The 19082-nt window shown below is 44.8% G+C and overlaps 1 protein-coding gene across 1 annotated transcript in view; it reads left to right on the forward strand.

The window, feature by feature from the left end:
* The window catches only part of LOC143295903 (uncharacterized), a 44893-nt gene that overhangs the window by 16937 nt on the left and 8874 nt on the right, over positions 1-19082 (forward strand). The window contains exons 2-7 of the mRNA XM_076607623.1: positions 9795-10109; positions 11296-11468; positions 14016-14183; positions 15570-15765; positions 16474-16623; positions 18185-18409. Of these exons, the coding sequence (XP_076463738.1) occupies positions 9795-10109; positions 11296-11468; positions 14016-14183; positions 15570-15765; positions 16474-16623; positions 18185-18409 (1227 nt within the window). The remainder of the gene's footprint in view (positions 1-9794; positions 10110-11295; positions 11469-14015; positions 14184-15569; positions 15766-16473; positions 16624-18184; positions 18410-19082) is intronic.

A 19082-nucleotide genomic window follows, 5' to 3' on the forward strand; every position in this document is an offset into this window, starting at 1 on the left:
GATGCACGCACACGCTCAAACCAAAATGAAAATAATCAACGAAATTGCCTCTGGAATATCATCAAAGTGGCCCCATTACTCCACTCATTTCGCAATATGCATGTACACGTTCAAACAATTCAAAACAGCCAATGAAACTGCCTCGGAATATTACGAAAATATATAACGAAGACAGAGAGAGAGAGAGAGAGAGAGAGAGATACACAGAGAGAGAGAGAGCCGGCACAGCTTTCCAGATAAAAGGGAGCCAACACACGTACGATTAACGACACCGCTGCCACTTTGTATGCGTGCCGGTTTATCAAGCCTGTTGCCGCCCGCCGTGGCGTTTTCTTTCAACACCGCCGGCCGGTGTTCCATCGCGGTGAACAAGATCGATGCGGTATTGATCACCACTGCTTGCGTATCGATCTGTAACGGTCAGACCTATTCCCCCCTCACTCACACATCTTACCTACTGCCCATACCAATGCGTGCAGACCTAGAGAAAAAACAACAACACAGAACGTGTAAGTGGTCGGATTTGCACCCCTTTCATACTGCAAAACTAGATAAGTAGGAAGATTAATAATAATAATAATAAGAAGAAGAAGAAGAAGAAGAAGAAGAAGAAAAATAGCAATAATAAGAATGATAATAATCCTATATTATTATCATTATAATAATAATAGTGATTTAGTAGTAGTAGTAGTAGTAATAGTAGTAGTAGTTGTGGTAGTAGTAGTATCGTTATTGTTGTTGTTGGTCTTGTTGTTATGAAGATGATGGTGATGATTATAACTAGAGAGCAGATGAATATTAAAACACTTATGGGGGCCTTAAAACTGAACAATGAAGGAAAATAACTCTTCCTTTTTTTCTTCTTTTTTTTTTTTTTTTTTTGTTTTTTTTTTTTTGTTTTGGGGTTGTTGTTTTTTGTTGTTGTTTTTTTTTGTTTTGTTTTGTTTTGTTTTTGGGAGGGTTGTTTTGGTTAAACTAGCCACGTTCATACAACATCGTTTTGCAATATGGACGTGGATAAGCACGCACTCACGCACATGCATACACACAGACAATCGCGCGCTCACCCACGCATTAGTACGAGAGAGAGAGAGAGGGAGGGAGGGTGGAGGAGAGGAGGGGAGACAAAGACAGATCTTAAGTGTTTGAATACTCCTTCAACGACCTGCTAATCACAGGTGCGTGAAGTGCCTCAATAACACCACTGGAAAACCCCACAGCATAAACGTAATCATCTATAATCGATAACTGAACACAGTTAGTTGACAGATAATTCAGCCACATTAACTCATTTCCGTCTTCACGTTTGCTTAAGTCTCGCGTGGTGGATTTGAACACCGATGCGGTAATTGCACCCACATCGAGTATGAAGGATAAAAATGCCCCGAGGATTCCGGAAGTCAATCAGGATGAAAATCCCTCTTTTAACTGAAGAGCAGTCTCCTTAACCCTCCTCCTCCTCCTCCTCCTCCTCATACTCCTCCTTCTCCTCCTCCTCCTCCTCCTCCTCCTCTTCCTTCTCCTGCGCCCCGTTCCGCTTTTACTTCTCGGTGTGTTGGAGCTGCGGCCGTGAGACAGGCGGAAAGGGTCGTGGGGTTGATTCCCGCAAGGACTGAGAGTTTTACTTCCCCTCCTCAACTCCCCCCCCCCCCCCCACACACACACACACACACATATATATATCTCCCGCTCACACCCCCTCTCTCTTCCCAACCCCGCTCCCCTCTCCCAACCCCCACCCCCACCCCTCTACTAGCCTACAAGAATCTTGTGTATTATTAGCCAGCGTGTTGGTCTTTAGCATGAGAAAATCAACTGAGGTGCCGCATGCAGCATCCATTTTTCGCACGTAAAAAATAAAATGAAATAGATAAATGGATAAAAAAAATTAAAAAAAACAACCAAAAACACAAGACTTGTCAATGAAAAATAATTATGGGAAAAAATCCGCTTCGATTGTTAAATCTTTACCTGTAGGCGAACGTGCGTGTGTGTGTGTGTGTGTGTGTGTCACTGTGTGTGTGTGTGTGTCACTGTGTGTGTGTGTGTCTGCCACTCTGTGTGTGTGTGTGTGTGTGTCACTGTGTGTGTGTGTGTGTGTCACTGTGTGTGTGTGTGTGTCACTGTGTGTGTGTGTGTCTGCCACTCTGTGTGTGTGTGTGTGTGTGTGTGTGTGTGTGTCACTGTGTGTGTGTGTGTGTGTGTGTGTGTGTGTGTGTGTGTGTGTGTGTGTGTGTGTGTGAATACGCATGCACACCAGCTAATGTCTGTATATACGTTTGACTATGGAACAAAAACAAACGAAGCTTTCGTCATTGCAATTCGTGGAGCCATTGTTGCATTATCACATTCATTAATCTACCATTCTTGCTTCTCCTCCCCCCCCCCCAACTCCAACACACACACACACACACACACACACACACACACACACACACACACACACACACACACACACACACACACACACACACACACACACACACACACACGTTCAAATATACGCACAGGACACTAAAACAATCCAAAATGGATTTCCGGCTCAATCAGGTCCCCAGCCCGTTACAGTTCTTGCAAAGGGATTACCAAGTCCTGTTTCTTTCATGCAGTTGTACAATAAGGATTTGGCAACGAAGTCAGATTGTGGAACTGCTGCACCAAGACAAACGCAGGGGTTTTCTGTGTCAGTGCTGCAGCGTGTTAGGGTTGGCAAATGATGATACATTCTCTCTTCTGACGAAACACTGAGGAATGGCAATGCAGACTTCACTGTCTGCTGCGTATGTTAGTAGGCTATATTTTATGTACTGGTGGTCTTTCCTGGCAATGAATGTCTGATTCGGGTTGTCAGTTACTGCACTTTTCAAGTTAGGTGGAACGACATTGCAGTTATGTTAGCGCGCGCGCGCGCGCGCGCGCGTGTTTGTGTGTGTGTGTGTGTGTGTGTGTGTGTGTGTGTGTGTGTGTGTGTGTGTGTGTGTGACTTATGCACTCGTACCTTCCTTCGTTGTGAACAAAGAGCAACCACAAAGACGAACATGGCATCTCCTGATCGTCAGTATCAAGCATAAATAGCAACAGGTACATCGCAATTTAACGAAAAGGGTCAATAATATTTGATCGTCAGTATCAAGCATACACAGCAACAGGTACATCGCAATTTAACGAAAAGGGTCAATAATATTCTTTTGGAATGACATTATTTGATTGTTTCTAGATAACTGGTCATTGACCAGAAAATGCTCGTTTTACTGTGGTCAAAACATAAAAGGAATCAGTCACTAATGCAATGTTACTCACATTGAGTTTGATCCATTGCTGGCCAAACATATATACAGACATTCGGAGGCGTGCGCGCGCGCTCACACACGCACACACAAAAGATATGTCCTTATTGCAATTATATTTTGACCCGAGCGGCTCTTCAGTTTTAAGGGAGGTCTGTCAGTTGGTTTGTTTGTTTTTTATTCAAAAATCCCCTCGTCAGAAACCTCAGCTGCACTCTACTGTTCCTTGGTAATAAACTGGAGTTTCTTTCGGCCTTTATGCACAGTTTTTTTGGACGGTTTATGGTAATTTCAAATACGTATTATCTCCACCTTTAGAATTATCTATCAATGGTAGCTGCTGTTTTCCATCGCGCTATCTTTTGACCGAATGTGTTTTGAATTTTTGTTGTTGTTGTTGTTGCCTGTTGTTGTTTGGTTTGGTTTCGTTTGTTGTGTCGTTGTTTTTACATAAAGCTCAGAACGTTTTTCATCTGTTGGCTGAATGTCTATTTTTGGCTGCAGACATTTTCGCACGAATGAGGTTCAAGTACCTGAAGGAGCAGAGAGTGTTGACCTGAGAGAGTGGAAAATCCTTCACTTTGTTTCCTTGTTTGTGTTTGCCTTGTTACATGTAGCTACTGGGTTCGACAGTCGCTACGGCACAGCATTTGACAGTCATTGTAATCTCTCGTGCAAAGGATTGTACGGAAAGAAACGATACCAGAGGCACCTCTTGGAAAGACGTAAACACCGAAACAGACATACACTAGAGAACTCTTCTAGATGTGTACGTTTGCCACAAGCATTTCACCCGAGCTTTCCTGTTGTCAAACAAAGCAGCCACAATTCGTGTCAACTTCTGTTTGATCAACTGTAACGGTTTCAACGGAAATCGTGAACGCTTGACTTGCGTTCGAGTAGGATTAGCGAGGATTAATGCACACAAGAGGTGTGAGATTAGTGTGGGTTGGCCACAGCGTTTGGGGACTTGGGGAGGGCTGCAACCCGAAACATTCAGTTGTTAGTTACTGGAGTTCATGCGCTGGTTGTCTTTTACTGGAGTTCATGCGGTGGTTGTCTGTTGTCTGATCACACACCCGTGTCCATTCAACGCAGTGAAATGACCACAGGCAGACTCTTCTGCTTTGCTGACTTTGTCTTCCTGAAATTTTAGCACAGAGTTGAATTGCTCTTGTGTGTGCATTATGGATCTCTATTCTTCTATTCTGCATTTGTTTATTCTGTGACCTGGATGAATTCTGATCCAATTCGTCGCATTCTGATTTTAATTTTCCAGTCGGCGTTTAAAGCTTAGTATGCAGCTAGTTTTCCCAGTTTGACAGTGACAATGGAAAAACCAAACTAAAACCGAAAGAGAAAACTCAAAGGACGTGGAGCTGTGATGAACCATTAAAGAACTGAATCACTCACGTCTCCGTGGTCTGCAGAATGTTGTAAAAGACACAAAAGGAGAAGCATTCGCCTTGTTGGATTGTTCGGGTGGTGACTGTAATACCTTCCCTCCGAGTTGAAAAGTAAATTAAAAAACAACAGTCATTACCATTAGTTCAAAATGGTTGAGTTCAAGCCCACGAAGCGGGTGCGGTTTCTGGGTGGGGGACCGTCCACGAGCAAGCTGCCCTTTTTGGCCCCTTTGTCCAAATCACCTCGCGGCACTCCCCGTGGGACAGGCGTTACCCCAGAAAACACTCCCCGGGGAAAGAGCATCACCCCAAGAGACACACCCAGATCCAGGCTTTTCCCAAAAGACAAGGAGGAACTGATAACTGAAGATCTCAAAGAAAAGGTATGCGTTGTAAGAAACTCGATGGCTCCTTCTCTCTTTTTTTATATTTGGAAATTGAATGAATATAAAAATGCAGAAAACAGCAACTGTTTCTGTCACAGCATTCAATATACATGTTTGTATTCGATCGCCATTCGCTCCGATAGCTCTGTTATGCCTCGCCTTCATGATTTTGAAATACCACATTTTATGGCTCAAACCAGATATACTCTGAAAGAAAGAAAACAGGAGAGAGAGAGAGAGAGAGAGAGAGAGAGAGAGAGAGAGAGAGAGAGAGAGAGAGAGAGAGTACTATGACTCCAGACACACAACCCAGAGATAGCTTGTCAGATGAACATAAACAGAGACAGACAGACAGACTACTATAACTCCAGACACACAGCCCAGAGATAGCTTGTCAGATGAACATAAACAGAGACAGACAGACAGACTACTATAACTCCAGACACACAACCCAGAGATAGCTTGTCAGATGAGCATAAACAGAGACAGACAGACTACTATAACTCCAGACACACAACCCAGAGATAGCTTGTCAGATGAGCATAAACAGAGACAGACAAACTACTATAACTCCAGACACACAACCCAGAGATAGCTTGTCAGATGAACATAAACAGAGACAGACAGACTACTATGACTCCAGACACACAACCCAGAGATAGCTTGTCAGATGAACATAAACAGAGACAGACAGACAGACTACTTTAACTCCAGACACAGCCCAGAGATAGCTTGTCAGATGAACATAAACAGAGACAGACAGAGAGACTACTTTAACTCCAGACACACAGCCCAGAGATAGCTTGTTAGATGAACATAAACAGAGACAGACAGACTACTATAACTCCAAACACACAACCCAGAGATAGCTTGTCAGATGAACATAAACAGAGACAGACAGAGAGACTACTTTAACTCCAGACACACAGCCCAGAGATAGCTTGTCAGATAAACATAAACAGAGACAGACAGAGAGACTACTTTAACTCCAGACACAGCCCAGAGATAGCTTGTCAGATGAACATAAACAGAGACAGACAGAGAGACTACTTTAACTCCAGACACACAACCCAGAGATAGCTTGTCAGATGAACATAAACAGAGACAGACAGAGAGACTACTTTAACTCCAGACACACAGCCCAGAGATAGCTTGTCAGATGAACATAAACAGAGACAGACAGACAGACTACTATAACTCCAGACACACATCCCAGAGATAGCTTGTCAGATGAACATAAACAGAGACAGACAGAGAGACTACTTTAACTCCAGACACACAGCCCAGAGACAGCTTGTCAGATGAACATAAACAGAGACAGACAGACAGACTACTATGACTCCAGACACACAGCCCAGAGATAGCTTGTCAGATAAACATAAACAGAGACAGACAGAGAGACTACTTTAACTCCAGACACAGCCCAGAGATAGCTTGTCAGATGAACATAAACAGAGAGAGACAGAGAGACTACTATGACTCCAGACACACAACCCAGAGATAGCTTGTCAGATGAACATAAACAGAGACAGACAGACTACTATAACTCCAGACACAGCCCAGAGATAGCTTGTCAGATAAACATAAACAGAGACAGACAGAGAGACTACTTTAACTCCAGACACACAACCCAGAGATAGCTTGTTAGATGAACATAAACAGAGACAGACAGACTACTATAACTCCAGACACACAGCCCAGAGATAGCTTGTCAGATGAACATAAACAGGGACAGACAGAGAGACTACTATGACTCCAGACACACAACCCAGAGATAGCTTGTCAGATGAACATAAACAGAGAGAGACAGAGAGAAGTGAATAAGGGTAGAGGGATGAAGGCTACTACAATTCCAGCACAGTTGTTGTGATTCACAACTTTATACATTTATTCTAGAATTAGATAAAAAAAACAAATATCCAAAATAGACATTGAAATTTTTTTCACAGAAGTTTCACTATGGATACTTTATTGCTCTAAATAGCAGCCTAATATTACATCTGTGATCAGTCTGACATTAAAAGCGATGGGCATATAATGGCACCAGTTAGTATTTAATTAATTTGTATGCATAACTTTTCGATATCAAACTCTTCTTTCAGTTTCTCAAGAATGTGTAGCTGCGTTCGGACAAATCCAAACAACACACCATATCTGTTGGGCCGACGTTTGACAGCAGCATAACCCAACGCGCTAGTCAGGCCCAGAGCGCATGCATAATATACATTCGTGTACCCATCAGAGTGGATTTCTTCTACAGACTTTAGCCGGGGGGGAAACACTAAGCGCGCACTTCACATGGGACCTCGGTTTATCGTCTCATCCGAATGACCAGATGCTCAGTTTGATGTTCCAGTCAAACTGGAGAGAAAGGGCGAGAACCCAAACCAGACCTTCATGGACACTGTATCGCCACCTTCCTCTTTTTCATAAAACACTCTTACCAAGATACTCTCAAACGCCTCAAAAGAAGGCATACCTTTTCCTATTTTGCCACGATTAATGTGTTGCTTTGCTAGAAGGATCATGTCATAGAAAATAATGTTGTTGCTGCTTTTAAATCAATCTTTCTCATTTGTTTCTTTGATACTGCGACTTTTCAGTGTTGGTGATTATTGACGGATCGTATATTCCAAACAAGACCTTTTTGACTTTATGAATCCCATATTGGTTGTTATTTGACGTATTTCCTTGAAGCGATCTTCCAATGAAATTAGCACTGTCGTATTTCAAGCGACTTCAGAGCTATATGACATATCTCGGCGCACGCGCGTGCGTGCTTTGTTATGCGATTTGGGTGTTTGTGAAGGAGTGGATCTGGTATGTTGTTGTCTCCCCTTCCTCCTCCTCTTCCTCTTCCTCCTCCTCCCCCCTTCCTTCTTCTTCTTTGTGTGTGTGTGTGTGTGTGTGTGTGTGTGTGTGTGTGTGTGTGTGTGTGTGTGTGTGAGGTAGGGGAGTAAGGGGAAGCCAGGCGGTTTTTGTTTGTGTCTGTTGTCTGTTGTCTGTTTTTAATGTTGGCGATGCACTGAACACACTGTCGTTGCTACCCCTTTGTCACACACGTCTACTTTTTCTTTTTGTCTTTTTCATTCATGAATAGTAATAATGTTCCTCTGTCATCCGTCAGACGAATTAACATCATCCATCCGTTCTTGATTAACATCACCCGCTCTCTGTCGTCCGTCAAACGAATCAACATCATCCATCCGTTCTTGATTAACATCACCCGCTCTCTGTCGTCCGTCAGACGAATCTACATCATCCATCCGTTCTTGATTAACATCACCCGCTCTCTGTCGTCCGTCAGACGAATCTACATCATCCATCCGTTCTTGATTAACATCACCCGCTCTCTGTCGTCCGTCAGACGAATCTACATCATCCATCCGTTCTTGATTAACATCACCCGCTCTCTGTCGTCCGTCAGACGAATCTACATCATCCATCCGTTCTTGATTAACATCACCCGCTCTCTGTCGTCCGTCAGACGAATCTACATCATCCATCCGTTCTTGATTAACATCACCCGCTCTCTGTCGTCCGTCAGACGAATCTACATCATCCATCCGTTCTTGATTAACATCACCCGCTCTCTGTCGTCCGTCAGACGAATCTACATCATCCATCCGTTCTTGATTAACATCACCCGCTCTCTGTCGTCCGTCAGACGAATCTACATCATCCATCCGTTCTTGATTAACATCACCCGCTCTCTGTCGTCCGTCAGACGAATCTACATCATCCATCCGTTCTTGATTAACATCACCCGCTCTCTGTCGTCCGTCAGACGAATCTACATCATCCATCCGTTCTTGATTAACATCACCCGCTCTCTGTCGTCCGTCAGACGAATCTACATCATCCATCCGTTCTTGATTAACATCACCCGCTCTCTGTCGTCCGTCAGACGAATCTACATCATCCATCCGTTCTTGATTAACATCACCCGCTCTCTGTCGTCCGTCAGACGAATCTACATCATCCATCCGTTCTTGATTAACATCACCCGCTCTCTGTCGTCCGTCAGACGAATCTACATCATCCATCCGTTCTTGATTAACATCACCCGCTCTCTGTCGTCCGTCAGACGAATCTACATCATCCATCCGTTCTTGATTAACATCACCCGCTCTCTGTCGTCCGTCAGACGAATCTACATCATCCATCCGTTCTTGATTAACATCACCCGCTCTCTGTCGTCCGTCAGACGAATCTACATCATCCATCCGTTCTTGATTAACATCACCCGCTCTCTGTCGTCCGTCAGACGAATCTACATCATCCATCCGTTCTTGATTAACATCACCCGCTCTCTGTCGTCCGTCAGACGAATCTACATCATCCATCCGTTCTTGATTAACATCACCCGCTCTCTGTCGTCCGTCAGACGAATCTACATCATCCATCCGTTCTTGATTAACATCACCCGCTCTCTGTCGTCCGTCAGACGAATCTACATCATCCATCCGTTCTTGATTAACATCACCCGCTCTCTGTCGTCCGTCAGACGAATCTACATCATCCATCCGTTCTTGATTAACATCACCCGCTCTCTGTCGTCCGTCAGACGAATCTACATCATCCATCCGTTCTTGATTAACATCACCCGCTCTCTGTCGTCTGCCGCTAGAGCTCTGCAGTCGTTGTAGCAGTGATGGCGTTGGCGGAGGCGGCGGTGGTATTCTTACTTGTATCATCATCACATCCCCGCACAGCTCCGACCGGTGCTGGAGCACCGCATGCCCACGCTGGCCAGCAAGGCGGCCTTCGGGCTGAGCGCTGCGGAGCAGTCGGCACTCCCGGGCCGCCACCCCGAGGGTCTGCGTCAGCTGCAGCAGCCCGCCCCGCCACGTACCATGCGTGACGTCAGAGCGGCCGTGACGAAAGAGCTGAAGAGTCTGACGCGCAAGGTGGCCCGGCTGGAGAGGGAGTACTACGGGGAGCGGAGGACGGTGCACGACGAGCTGGACAAGTACGTCTACCCCGTCAAGATGCTGATGAAGGCACTCTGGCTCCTGGACCTCAACAAGGTAAGGGTGGGGTTAAGTAGAAAGATAGAAAAATGAATAGGTCAATGTATGAATAGATACATAGAGGAGCTGGACAACTATACCTACGTCTACCCCGTCAAGATGCTGATGAAGGGTCTTCTGGCTCCTGGACCTCAACAAGGCATTGGGGGGGGGGGGGGGGGGTTGAGGAGGAGGGGGGGGGGGTAAGTGGAAAGATAGAAAAATAAATAGATAAGGAGGTCAATAATTGAATGAATAAATAATTGAATAGAGGAGCTGGATAAGTACGTCTACCCTGTCAAGATGCTGATGAAGGCCCTCTAGCTCCTGGACTTCAACAAGGTACGGGGATGGGGGGGGGGGGGGGGTAAGTAGAAAGATAGAAAAATAGATAAGTAGGTGAATATATGAATAAATAAATAATTAAATAGAGGAGCTAGACAAGTATACCTATGTCATCCCCGTCAAGATGCTGATGAAGGCCCTCTGGCTCCTGGACCTCAACAAGGTACTGGGGTGTGTGTGGGTGTGGGTGTGTGTGTGTGGGGGGGGGGTAGTAGAAAGGTAGAAAAATACATAGATAAATAGGTAAACATATGAATGAATAAATAAATAAATATAATAGCTGGACAAGTACGTCTACCCGGTCAAGATGCTGATGAAGGCCTCCGACTCCTGGACCTCAACAAGGTAAGGGGTATACAATAAACAGCGTGATGGCGATCAGCAGTGGACTGATTGTGTTTTGTGCTGCTGATGATGATGATCTGATGATGACTGGATGAGCCAGACAAGTTCGTCTACTCCATTAAGGTTATGATGAAGGCCCTTTGGCTTCTGAACGTATACAAAGTCGGTATAGATAGACTAGATAGATAGATAGATAGATGGAAAGATAGTCTTTCTTTCTCTATCTTTCTGTCGCTCTCTCTCTCTCTCTCTCTCTCTCTCTCTCTCTCTCTCTCTCTCTCTCCATGCATGCATCCATGCATACATACGCGTGTATGTATGCATACGCCTTCGCGCGTCTGTGCTTTTGTAACTGTTAACACCCAGACTCAATTCAGCACCCACCCACTGAGCAGATACCACAACACATCCGCCAAAATACGCAACTCAGGTCTCCAGCTGACGCATACTTCATTAGTTCATTGAATCGATCTTTTCTTTCTCTTTCGTTCCGTTTCCATGGGCTACGCTATAGTTCTCCGCCGTGGAAGACATGATCAAGCAATCGACCAACCCTGATCGATACAAGGACGACCCCAAGCACCCGGCAGCCCTGAAGGAAGCCTTCGCCAAGATGCAGGCTTTTCTGCCTGACAGGATGTCCGTCTTGACAGAGTCTTGTCAGGGTCTTCTGGACAACGTGGTTAGGTACGGAGCTGTACTGTGCTGTATTGAACTGTAGTGTGTTGTGGTGTGTTGTAGTTATTTTGTTATATTGTGGTTTTATTGTATTGTATTGTCTCCAGTGTCTTTCCTTGAAACATATTTCCCAAATATCGCCCCCCCCACCCCCCACCCCCCCCCCCCCCCCCCCCGCCCCCTTCCATCCCCCCTTCCAGTCTACAATGTCCATGGCTTTCTGTTTGCATGTGTGAGTGTGTGTTTGTGTTTGTGTGTGTGTGTGTGCCGTGGAAGCTGCGATACTTAGACTAGAAATGAGTGTGTGGAGGAGGGGGGTAGAGGAGGTGCACGGTAATGCGTGTGTGTGTGTGCGTGTTGGAGCTCATGTACGTTTATATGTATTTGACTGTGCTTTCATATATGTGAAACTGCATGTCTGGTGCATTTCTGTTATGCATGTGTGGGTGTATGTGTGAATGTGTGTCTTCATTTTTTACATTTATTTGCTTATTTATCACCATTGTTGTCTTATTTATTTATTTATTTATGTTTTATTATTATCATTTTATTAGTATTACTAATATTATTACTACTACCTTTTTCTATATTATAATTATTATTTATTTATTTATTTATTTATTTATGCAAGCTCATCTATTATTTATTCCCCCGTTTTTTGTTGTTGTTTTTTTGTTTTTTTTTTTTTTTTTTTTTTTTTTTTTTTTTCCCAAGGCCTGACTAAGCGCGTTGGGTTACGCTGCTGGTCAGGCATCTGCTTGGCAGATGTGGTGTAGCGTATATGGTTTTGTCCGAACGCAGTGACGCCTCCTTGAGCTACTGAAACTGAAACTGAAACTTGCATGTGTACGTAAGTGTTATCTTTCATCCCTCTGAATCTCAGAGCAGTGCATGCGTGTAAATGACTTGTATACAATCGCTTTGGTTTGTCTTCTGGACAAGATTCAACTTGATATAAAATGCTTTGTTGTATCATTGCTGAACTATACGTATAGCAAGGTACGGGGGGGGGGGATGTTGTTGTTGTTGTTGTTTTGGTTTTTTGTTTTTGGTCACAACAGATTTCTTTGTATGAATTTGAATGCTACTGTCTTCGCCGGGCAGAGTGCGTCGCCACATTGCATAGCCACTTTTTTTTCCTTCATTTTTTTGTGTATGCCAGAGTATTTATTTTGCCATCCAAATTGTTTTTATTCTACAAACTGTTGCCAGGGACAGCCCTTTTGTTGCTGTTCACAAATGGCATGCTGTGTGCGGGATTAGGCACATCGTTTCATCCGAAAGACTAGAACCCAGAACACCACTCAAGGTCTAGTAGATGGGGGTGGGGGGTGGGTGGGGGTGAAAATCTCCGGCCTGGAACCGGAAATGGACTGGAACACGTGGACACTCGCTTTCTAGTTTGTCGCTTTACCACCAGGCCGCTGCTCTGCTGTGTGTACGTGGGAGGGGGTGGGGGAGGGGGCGAGGGGGGTGTGCGTGTGTGTGTGTGTGTGTGCGTGTGTGTGTGTGTGCGTGCGCGTGCGTGCGTGCGTGTGTGTGTGTGTGTGTGTGTGTGTGTGTGTGTGTGTGATGTCTGTGTTGATGATGTTATTGTTTTGGTCTGCTGGATATTGTGGTTACGTTTGTTGTGTGTCTGGAGGTTGTTGTGTTGTTTTGGTGTTGCTTGGTCGTTTTCTTATTTCTTAAAGGTCTAAATTAAGAGCAGGTTATGTTTGAGATAGTGAATGTGATTTCATCATTATGGTTTTGTTGGTGTTGGTTTTCTGTTGGTACTGTTTCGTAAGATCTGTGGGTGCAGGATCAGGTCGTCGTTTTCTTGTTTTGGGGTTTTTTTTTCTTTTTGATCTTTTCCCTTATCTTCCTGTCCCTCGTCCTCCTCGGAATGTGAGCCGTGGCACCCGGTGTATTTAGGCACTGTGACACATGATATTTTCAGGTGCTTTGACAAGTGACATTTTAGGGTTGGCTGTTGTCACGGGTGATATTTTCTCCAACTGACATTTTCAGGGATGAATGACATTTTCGGGTACTGTGAAAGGTGACGTTTTCAGACACTGTGTTGGATGACATTTTCAGGTGACATTTTCAGGTAATCAGCCGGATAAATGATATTTATGAGTGTGCTGTTGTCACATGTAACATTCTTCAGGTACTGTGACGGATGTCATTTTCAGGACTGACGGATGCCATTTTGAGTACTTTGATGGATGCCATTCTCAGGTACTGTAACGTGTTCCAGCATTTTCATGTACTGTAACGTGTTCCAACATTTTCATGTACTGTAACGTGTTCCACCATTTTCAGGTACTGTAACGGATGCCACCATTTTCAGGTACTGTAACGTGTTCCACCATTTTCAGGTACTGTAACGGATGCCACCATTTTCAGGTACTGTAACGTGTTCCACCATTTTCAGGTACTGTAATGGATGCCACCATTTTCAGGTACTTTAACGGATGCCACCATTTTCAGGTACTGTAACGGATGTCATTCTCAGATACTGTAACGGATGCCACCATTTTCAGGTACTGTAACGGGTGCCACCATTTTCAGGTACTGCGTCAGTTTCTACGAGGCTGACACGGACTGTTACCTGGAGACACCTGCCCACTACACGGAGCAGATCGCCGTGTGGAAGGAGAAGGCAGAGATGAGTATTCAGTCGGCCAGGAACCTGTACAGCAAGTTCAAGACTACCGGCATCACAGCCGGCATGCTCAGGTGGAGACTTTGATCCAAAGGCATCAACACCTGATATCATAGCGACAACACTGACAGTTTAAGAAATGTTCGTTTTTGTTTTGTTTTTGTTTTTTGCCTTGCGTTGAAGGTTGCAGGAGACATATAGACTAGTTACATTTGCACGTCCGTTTGTTGTGCTTTAAAAGTTCATCTTGATAAAGATTTTTAAAAAGCAGTTAATGTTTCCACGTTGCCAGAAGGCAACTGGAAACTGGAAGAAGGTGGTGATGGATCGGGCATACGCTACAAAAACCAGCCCCACACTCCTACAATACCTTGAGTGGTGGTCTGGGTGCTAGTCATTCGAATGTGCACCATGCACGTAGTTCACATAAAAGATCCCACGGCGAAAGAAAGGTTGACCCTGGCAAAATTATGTAGAAAAAATTCAATTTGATAGCAAAATAAATGCACTGGCAGAGAAACGAAAGAAGAAAATAAGTGGGTGGTGCTGCAGTGTGGAAATGTGCCCTCCGGGTGGAGGCCAGCCGGAATCTATCACAGAGAAATATGTTGTGACAAAACATTACGGACACAGTACAGTACAGTTCAATGCTATGCAATGCAACACAACACAATGCAGTACATTACAGTATTTTACAATACAACACAGCACAACACAACAATACAACACAGCACACAGTACAGCACAACACAGCACACAGTACAGCACAACACAGCACAGTAAAAAAAAAAAAAAAAAAAAAAAAAAAGCACGATACAATGCAACAACGCAACATAACACAATGTAGCACACATTATACAATACAACAACACAACACAGCACCACACCACACCACACCACACTACACTACACTACACTATACTACACAACACAACACAACACACCACACTACACTATACTACACAACACAACACAACACAACACATTACACTATACTACACACCACACCACACCACACTACACTACACTACACTATACTACACAACACAACACAACACACCACACTACACTATACTACACTACACAACACAACACAACACATTACACTATACTACACACCACACCACACCACACTACACTATACTACACAACACAACACAACACACCACACTACACTATACTACACACCACACCACACTACACTATACTACACAACACAACACAACACAACACAACACACCACACTATACTACACAACACAACACACCACACCACACCACACTATACTACACAACACACCACACCACACTATACTACACAACACAACACAACACACCACACCACACCACACTATACTACACAACACAACACAACACACCACACCACACCACACTATACTACACCACACAACACACTATACTACACCACACAACACATGAAAACACTGATTGTGCTTCCAGTCCCCCAGTGGCGGCGCTGTGCTCGCGCTACGACATGAACAAGCTGCTGTTTCTCGTGCTCTTCACGGACGCCTGCACGCACATCCGCAGTGCCCTGTCCGTGCTGACCACCTGGCTGGACACGGACGAGAACTACGCCGCCTACGTCAAGAACGATCTGACCGAGCTGGAGAAACTCAAGGAGGAGAAGATGAAGGTGAGAGGGAGGGTGTGGGTGTGTGTGTGTGTCGGGGGGGAAGAGGGTTGTCTTGATGACGGTAGTGGTGTTGGTAACGTAGCGGGGCATGACAGAGTTAAGAAAAATGTTAAAGGTCCCATAGTTGTTTACGGGTATTGGGGCAGTGTTTTCGTATCCACTGTGTCTCGGGCTCGGCATTGGAAGGCGAGGCCCAGTCTTGTCCTTCGCCGTCTTAACTTCCCACGACCGAAGTCAGGTACCCATTCACACCATGATGGAGTGATGGAAATCAGAGTTGAGTGTCTGGAGGATACAGTGGCATGCCAAAGCTGGGCCTCAAACTGATCCTGATGTCACTCTGTAACAAGGAAGGTGAACGTGGCTACTTTTTTTTTCTTTTTTTTTCTGTCTAGCTCTTTGTGAAATTACACTGAAATCTATCACCTTCCAAGTATTGTCAATATTCATGTCACTTTCAGCTGAGTCTTCTGATGTCATCCACCAGACAAAGGGACGTGCACAATAACTCTTCGTTTTCATTACAAGCATTCAAACTTTGTGCAACTATGACCGAGGAGCGTATTATGAAATAAAGCTTCTCATTTCCAGCATTGTGTAGTCAAACGTTTTGTTCTTAACGATTTCCTGTGCTGTCATTTCTTCACTTAGCCATCCGCCAGAAGCCATGGCCCGATGGATGACCTACTGGCATTCACTGTGTGACAGGATTTGCGCGAGACACGTGAGAAGTGCCACAGCATGACGTATGCAGTGACCAAGCTGGAGGGTGACCGTGCCAGACTGTCCCGCGAGCTGCAGAACATGAGGGAGAAGGAGGAGAGTCTCCGCATCGATGAAGTCTCTCTGGTGAACGAAGTGAGTTCTACCACAGACCTAGTATACAAAGCCTTAGATGTTGTATTTTGCCCAGTACCAAAACATATTATGTGAAATGTAATGCAGGAGCTTAAAGTTACCGTTCGCATTACACGCACGCTCGTGCACATACACGTCTACGCACGCGCACACGCCGCACATACGCGCATGTGGACGCACTTGCTCTGACAAATACATAAAATTTTCATGATACCAATACATAACTGTAAAATTCTGGATGTGAAATGCAGATTCTTCTTTCACCTATCGCTTGCAATTTTTACACCCGCTTCCCCCCGTCCCCCCCCCCCCCCCCCCTTTTTTTTTCTTTTCTTTTTTTCTTCTTTTTAATCGGACTTTATACAGTTTTCACAAAAAAAAGATAAGGACTCTTTCGTAAAATTTCGTCGTCTTCTTCTTCTTTCTTCTGCGTTCGTGGGTTGCAACTCCCACATTCACTCGTATGTACGAGTGGGGGTTTTACGTGTACGACCGTTTTTACCCCACCATTTTGGCAGCCATACTCCGTTTTCGGTGGGTGTGCATGCTTGGTATGTTCTTGCTTCCATAAGCCACCGAACGCTGACATGAATTACAGGATCTTAAACGTGCATATTTGATCTTTTTCACACGTATACACACTAAGAGGGTTCAGAAGCAAGCAGGTCTGCATAATTATTCGTTGACATGGGAGATAAGAAAAATGTCCATTTTTAATCCACCAGGTGCGCCTAGACCGGGGATCGAACTCGGGAACCTCAGGCGAGAGTCAAGCGCTCTAACCATTCGGCCATCGCATCCGTCTTCGTAAAATGTTTAAAAGTCGGGAGGTTATAAAAATTCTGTATGGCCTACAACTGGTCTCAAGCTGAACACACGGCACACACACGGTTGCTTCAGGAACACGTTAACAGATTGAAAACTGCGATTGTAAAATCCATGTTGCAGACAACAAAATTAACGGTTATTCAAATTAAGTGGGTGGTTTGTTCGGGGTTTTCTTTTTGGTGTTTTTGTTTGTTTGTTTTTCATATATATATATATATATATATATATATATGTGTGTGTGTGTGTGTGTGTGTGTGTGTGTGTGTGTGTGTCGTACAGTGCGATTCGTGAACATGTTTTACATGGGAAATTGCTTTCATTAAACTGTTATTATTTTTCATCATTAGCAGTCTTCCTCTTCTTTTTCTTCGTCGTCATCGTCGTCGTTCGTCGTTGTCGTCGTCCTCCTCCTCCTCTTCCTCCCTCCCCCCTACAGCCCCCCCCCCCCCCCCCCCCCCCCCACACACACACACACACCCCTTCTCTCTCTCTCTCTCTCTCTCTCTCTCTCTCTCTCTCTTTCTCTCGATTTTTTTTTGTCCGTTTGCTTATTGCATGACTGTAACATTCAGGATATAAAATGCATGTTCTTTTACGTACTGCTGGGCAATTGTTGTTTTGTTGTTGGTGGTGATGTTTTTTTGTTTGTTTGTTTTTGTTTCTTTGTTTGTTTTTTTATTTGTTTTTAATCTTTTGATGTTGTTGTTAAAGCTGACGATATAATTGGCTGCAGATCAGCGAGATGGAGCTGGAGATGGAGTTCAAAGAGAGGCGGCGCGACAACATCCGGAAGCGGTCGGCGGTGTCGGAGCACGGCGAACCCTCGGCAGAGACCTACGAGACCCTGACCAGCGAGCTGAAGACCCTCAAAGAGCGCTACCCGGCCGCCGTCAGGGCTCTGGCCCAGGTCCGCCTCAAGCTCTCCCAGGTGGACACCAAGCTTGGGGCGCTTGACAAGGTGTGTATGTTTTTCCTTGTTTCTTTTCTCCTTTTTGTTTGTTTTGTTGGTTAGCTGTCGAGGAGGAAGGTGGCAGAATGGTTAAGACGCTCAGCTGCCAATATAGAGAGTCCGTGAGGGTGTGGGTTCGAATCCCGCTCTCGCCCTTTCTCCCGATAGCGTCTTGTCTGTCGGATGAGACGATAATCCGAATTTGCGTGTGCAGCACGCACTTGGCGCACTGAAACTGAAATTCATGGCAACAAAGGTACTGTCCTCTGGCAAATTTATGAAAAATCAACTTCTGATCGGTACACAGATATATAAACATGCACTCAAGGCCTGACATGCGCGTTGGGTTATGCTGCTGTCAGGCATAGGCCTAGCAGATGTGGGGTGGCGTATATTCAATGCAATTCAAAATACTTTTATGTCTGCTTCAACCAGAACAGAAAATTCTCTTTCGGCTCACTAGATATGCCCGCCAGCAAATATCAAAGAGAAAAACTAATAGCCACACACCCTTCCTGGTCACCACGCACACATCAGTTATTATATAAAAAGAAAAACATTTGGGTTAGATAGTATTACATTATAAGATAGAGTGAAACAACTTTGTGTGCTGTGTGTGTGCGCGCGCGCGTGTGTGTGTGTGTGCGCGCGCGCACACACACACACATGCAATGTGTGCGTG

Source organism: Babylonia areolata, chromosome 1, assembly GCF_041734735.1.
Source record: "Babylonia areolata isolate BAREFJ2019XMU chromosome 1, ASM4173473v1, whole genome shotgun sequence".
In the NCBI taxonomy this organism is placed as follows: Eukaryota; Metazoa; Mollusca; class Gastropoda; order Neogastropoda; family Buccinidae; genus Babylonia; species Babylonia areolata.